Source organism: Nanorana parkeri, unplaced genomic scaffold, assembly GCF_000935625.1.
Source record: "Nanorana parkeri isolate BGI_ZX_2015 unplaced genomic scaffold, ASM93562v1 scaffold13, whole genome shotgun sequence".
In the NCBI taxonomy this organism is placed as follows: Eukaryota; Metazoa; Chordata; class Amphibia; order Anura; family Dicroglossidae; genus Nanorana; species Nanorana parkeri.
In genome coordinates, this window is record NW_017306281.1 from 1,849,547 (window position 1) to 1,855,540 (window position 5,994).

Below are 5,994 nucleotides of genomic sequence, written 5' to 3' on the forward strand. Positions count from 1 at the left end.
TATATATATGTGTGTGTGCATGTGTAAAAAACAAAACAGAGTATTGCAGTATGCAATGATGCCTTTCTTATTGGACTAACATTATATTCAAAACACAAGCTTTCGAGAGTTAACCTCTCTTGTTCAGGTCAGAAGCTTTATATGGTGGCAAGTGTCATCTTTGGTTTTGGCCTAAAAATTCTGCTCTGGCATGTGCGTTGTGGCACCACTAATTTCAATGGCATCCCAAACGCCCCTCCCGCCCGCAGTGTGATCACCTGCACTGCAACGTGCTGTACTGCAATGTTATGCCTTCAAGTGTGGTTCAAGTGCAAAAATTGTGCATGCAGTTTCATTCTGAAGTAAACTGTTTATAACACTGCATTTGTGTATTTTATTTTAAATAAAATTATGGGTTTTTTTCTGCTTTCTTTTTTTATCCGAATAATCAGAAAAATAATCGACCAACTAATCGATTTATGAAAATAATTGTTAATTACAGCCCTAGTCTTTTAAACCCATGAGAGACGTATCTCTCTTACCCGCTCCCATAAGGTGGTATTCCTTGTCTCCAGCACTTCTGGGAAGCAAGTATGAGTATCTGAACTGGCATCCTTATCCTGCAAGGAACACTTCTGGTTTTGCATTGGGAGAAGGATTCCAGTTCAAAGCAGTAGGACTTCAGTTCACCAAAAGGTAAGCTCCCTCCATTGTCTGGATGTCGTTCAGGCTGTGAGTCTCTGTCTCCTAGCCACTGCTTCTTTCAGAAGACTGACTTCCTTTTTGTCATCCCAAATGCTCCTGTTCCAGCTCTTGTTCCACCATCTCAAGGTGGCTCAGACAGGACATGTTTAAAGCTTATAAGGTCTCAAGGATTGGGTTTCGCCTTTTTCTGCGAAGTCACACTCTACTTAATCTGTGAGTGCTTCTTGGGCTTTGGCATCAGACTACCAATTTTCAGTTTACAAGGCTTCAATCTGGTCTTCTGTTCACGTGTTCTTTAAGTTCTACCAGGTGGATGTTTAGGTCTCATCTAATGCCAGCATCAAGTGTACTGTCATTTAGGCAGCTCATTGAGCTGCAGGCAGTCCCCAATTGCTGTTGTTTTTTCTTGGGCCTGTTAATGGTTTTCTGCTCTGTTGCCTACCCTTCTTTTGGACATCCTGCAGGGGAATTATTTCTGTGTCCCTCAATGGATGAAAAAGGAAATAGGATTTTTGTGCTCTTCCTTCTGTGTTTTTGTTCATGCCCTTGGTACTGCTTTGCTACAAACCTGAGGCATACTGATAGTAGGAGAGGATATCCTGGACTGCCCTACAGTTTTTTTTTTTTTTGCCAGTGTCCAATCCTCCTGTAGACGGCAGTATAACTCGAAGGCAAGTTTCTTCCTGTGTCCCTCAATGGAAAGCATTTTACAATGAGTAAACAAACCATTGTTTATTGTTGTGTAATTAAATTGGGAATATTTTTGTCGTCTTTAATTTGATGTGTTTTATGTGCTCCAACATAATGCAGACTCTCCATTCACTTTTTATTGTAGCAAAGCGTGAATTGATGTTGATCCCTTTGCAAGTGAAGTACAGCCCAAAGCGTTCTCCTATTGAAAATCTTTCTCCAGGGCTGAGTCAGTTGTTATGTGATGAGGAAAACACAATGACAAGGTATCGGCCTTAATACAGAAATAACGTTTTATATTTTAATATATTATATATTTAAACATATATATTTATATATTAGAACACGTGAATATATCTCTCATTTGTTTTGTCAACATTCATGAATATCAGTTTTGGCTCTCTTTTAGTTTCTCTAACTTTACAAGTGGACAGAAAATTACTTTTTTATATACTGAATGTTCCCTGTGCTTATAGGTATGATGTTGCTTGGGCAGAGTCATCAAAATGTAAAGATCCAAGTCCCAGAAAAAGACTTCAGTTTATGTCTTTGGAAGATTCAGAAGGTAAAAAACAAACACTGAATCCATTTGTAATGTAGATTTTGGAACACAGAGTACATACATTATACAGTCCCCTCTAGACTTATATGCAGTGTCCATCTGTGCTGTTGTCTATTTAATAGTGTAACTGTTAAATACAGTTGCATTATTAAAAAATTAAAAATCCAAAATAGGATTATTATTTTTTTTGCACAACTTGTTAGCACAGAGCAGAATATTTTTAATAAAACAGTGATCCAATTAAAAGCCCTACATGTTCATACAAATATATAAAAGTTATTTAGGTATGCAAATTAATTATTGCCAAGTTAACCAAGTGCTCACGCTGCTAAATTTGTTCTGGGCTTAATGAGCACTGGTAGTGAGAGGGTTAAACTTAAGTGGTTGTGTTGAGAAAAAAAATCTTTAAGACTGCTATACAGCATTTTCAGAGCAATTTTACCTCCCATTATAGTTTTGCAGCACTTGGAAAGCACTGCTATTGGTGATCTCACAGGAAACAACATGCAAATGCCTAAAAACAGCTGCAACAAACACCATGCAATGATTCCGATATGCTTGTTTACACCGACATATTAACACGTGGTATTGTCAGGGATTTGACTCATTAAAACTCTTCCTTTCAGACTGATGAGGAGGAAGCCAACACACCAAACAAGTTGAAAATGAAGTCTTGAAACAAATGGCATTTTGGAGCTTCACTCTGACACCCTTTGATAAAGGGGTCCCAGCACTGATCCAAATCACCATTGGTTCTAATGCCTTTTAAGTAAATCAAGGCTTCATTTGCAGCTTGTTTAATATGCTGGCTTCCTTCTTATCTGCCTGATTTCTGCATTGCCTGTGCACCCTCACTTTACTCAACGGCTTTGGGATTCTAGTGCAGGATGGACTCTGTTGATCTTTGCATAGGCCTTTCAGCATCACATTGTCCAACTACTGACACTTTTATACATATGACCCTATGTGATGGTGAGGACGTTTTTCAACACTGTGGCTACACTACAGGTACAGAAATATACTTGTTGATCTGGCTAGAAATGAGCTCCTAATTTCCTTCCTTGGATATGAATGGAGCATTGTCAGCTCCTAATTTCCTGCTTTGGATTTTAATGGAGCGTTGACAGCATTGTCAGCTCCCCGGAGGATCAACAGGCAGGATTAACAAGTATTTCTCTGTACTTGCAGTGTTTTTAAAGAAACAAAATGTACAGGAACTGCATATGTTTTTATTTTTAATGATTTTTTCCCAATTAACACACGTTAACCATAGTAGGTCTTTCTTATCATTTACCTTTTTGAAGATGTTTGTATGGTTGGTTTTTTTTAAAAGGAAAATAATTCCAAAGTGATTTTCTGAAACTGACGTTTTTAGCATAGTAAACGGTGGCAGTTTAAATGTAACAATGTTTCCTTTTTCGGTCTGCTTTTCAGAGAAGCAAAAGACTATCATTAATCCAAAGAGCAGCAGCGAGTCACAGCTTCCTTTAGTAATGCCACCATATGAGACTGAAATTACATGCAATGAGAGAATGAAAAACATGGCTGACACAGAGAGGCTGTTTGATGAGTTAACAGAGGAGAAAAAACAGGTAGAGTGCTCAGCTCTAAGAGTGCTATTTTGGTTTGTACATGGTTTAAAACCCAGTTCAAGAGTTAGGCAGGTGAGGTGCCTGTTTTGGCTACATAGTAATAATGGAAACGTGAATGTTGTACATATTTCTAAAAGTAGCAATCCTTATCTTCTCTTGAAGTTTTTCTGACATTAGGAAGTGCTTATTTTAATATAAATTAACATAATTTACATACAAAATCGGCAGGTTATCTATCCAGTGTTAACACCTGTCTCAGGTCAGTCACATAACCAGATAGGAAACATTATTCATTGTGCATAGATTTGTCCCTAATAACTTAGTAACAATTCAAATCCTATTGTTTCCTATATGCAGCATCTACACCTTTCACTTCCTCCATTTTTAAATCTCCCTTCCCCATTATAAAGGAAAGAGAATGCTGTCTCTTACATGATGTAAGAGAAATATGTGGGATGGTATTTATGAGCGTCTTCTGAAGAACCTAGTTGTTTGGCTGTCATGCTATAATTTTCTGCCAGCTAACATGTTATCCTCATAAGAGGTTTCCTTTAGCCCTGATTACCATCTGAGCGTTTCAAAGCTTGAAGCTCAAAGCTCCAAAGCACTCAACAACCCAAATCCCATGCTTTTAAATTGTGTCTGTTCACATATGAGCACCTATGCACCTATAGCTAAATGCCTGACACTCAAAAAGCTACATGAGCTACTTTTGAGGCAGAATGGTGTGTTTTTGGCTCCAAAGACTTCAATGGGAATGGCTGAACATTAGCATTTGTCATCGCCTCCTAGTAATTAGCTTTCCATTGCAAAAACGCTTATAGGGGAACTATGAGGTGAGTGAAAATCACTCATCCTCATAGTTCGAGCCGACGTGTGACAATGAAACTGTCACACGTCGGCTCAAATAGATCGGGAAGTGAGCGAACAAATACCGCCGCTTGCTCACTTTTCGATCATCTCCCTGCAGAGAGCAGTGACCGTCAGTCACGGCTCCCTGCAGGGATTCCCCCCTCCCCTCTCTGATCCTCCAGCGCTGACTGGAGGAAAGGACGGGGGAGAGGGCGGGTACAGCCGGCTCTGCCTCTAGATAGACTGAGCCAGCTGTCATTCACGCAGCTGAGTGGATCCCACTATACCGCGAGTTACATAGTATTTGAGGTTGAATAAAGACATTAGTCCATCAAGTCCAACCTATTAGGATCTCATTCTAGGAGTACCTGTACCCCTGTATATTACGGTCCCTTAAGAAATCGTCCAAAAGTTTCTTGAACAATTCCACATTCTTTGCTGAAATCACTGTCTGTGGCAGTGAGTTCCAGACCCTAACTGATCTTACTGTGAAGAACCCCCTTCGCCCCTTGTGCTGGAATTTTTTTTCCACCAATTTTAGGTGGTGGCCTCTAGTTTTTGTAATGGAGTTAATTTTAAACAGTTTATCGCTAATGTTGCTGCCACCATTGAACATTTTGTACATGGAGATCATATCCCCCCTTAATCTCCTCACCTCCAATGTGAACATGTTTAAATTTAGTAAAAGGGCCAGTGCTTTTGTCAGATTTTTATTGACATTTATGTCCTTTATTGGGGAGACTTATGCTTACTTGCTGTTGCTCAGCGAGACCGCATTTAGAACGTTTGAAAATGTATTAACCACTTTGGGATTTGAGGCATATCCCATACATCCTGGCCCTAAGATGATTAAAACAAGCTCACAGCTTTTTTCCTTTTTTTATGAAAACCTTGAATTGCTCAGCTCTTAGCACTTCACAGAGCTGTTGAAATTCTGGCTGCAAAGACAGTTAAACAGCATATTGACTACAGTCTGTGCTTGACAGGCTAGAGCAGAGGGCAGGGTAGGCATTGGGGATTTCATAGACCCCTGATGTCTGAATAAAGAATACCTGTCACCTGCCCAATGCTATCACATGGGGGCTTGTTATCCCCCTTGTATTAGCAATCAAGTTAAGTGGGATTTTTTTTTTTTTAAATGTTACAAAAAATGTCAATTTAATAAAATGAAGAAAATTAACAATTTTTTACGTACACACATCAAACTTACACATAGGGCACACACGTGTACCTGAACACTGATTGCTCAACACATATTGAGCATCCACTACTCGCAACCATTGGAAGCTGCTTCACAGACCATTGTTCTCCTCTCTCCTCCAGGGTCCGTTCCTCTCATATACTGCAATAGTTTGTAAAGAAGCCGCACTCCACTTTCTCTAACGTCAAGGAAGTGGTGTGCACCTTTGTCATTTAGGTTATCGATGCATACGCTAGGGTGAGAGAAATAATTTTAGGTCCCTAATTTACAGTTAGCTCTTAAATGATGAGATGTAAAGGCATTTAAGGTGTTTCCTATTTGCGGGGGCACACAGTTTTGGGGCTTAACATATTCTGTATCTATTTACTCGACACAACTTCATCTTTTATCTAAATTTTTTACTGAAGGGAAAA

General features: G+C 39.3%; 1 protein-coding gene across 1 annotated transcript in view; it reads left to right on the forward strand.

Annotated features, from left to right (window-relative positions):
* Positions 1–5,994, forward strand: part of MPHOSPH9 (M-phase phosphoprotein 9) — a 53,829-nt gene that overhangs the window by 44,731 nt on the left and 3,104 nt on the right. Inside the window, exons 20-22 of the mRNA XM_018556834.1 lie at positions 1,520–1,640; positions 1,851–1,939; positions 3,371–3,528. Of these exons, the coding sequence (XP_018412336.1) occupies positions 1,520–1,640; positions 1,851–1,939; positions 3,371–3,528 (368 nt within the window). The remainder of the gene's footprint in view (positions 1–1,519; positions 1,641–1,850; positions 1,940–3,370; positions 3,529–5,994) is intronic.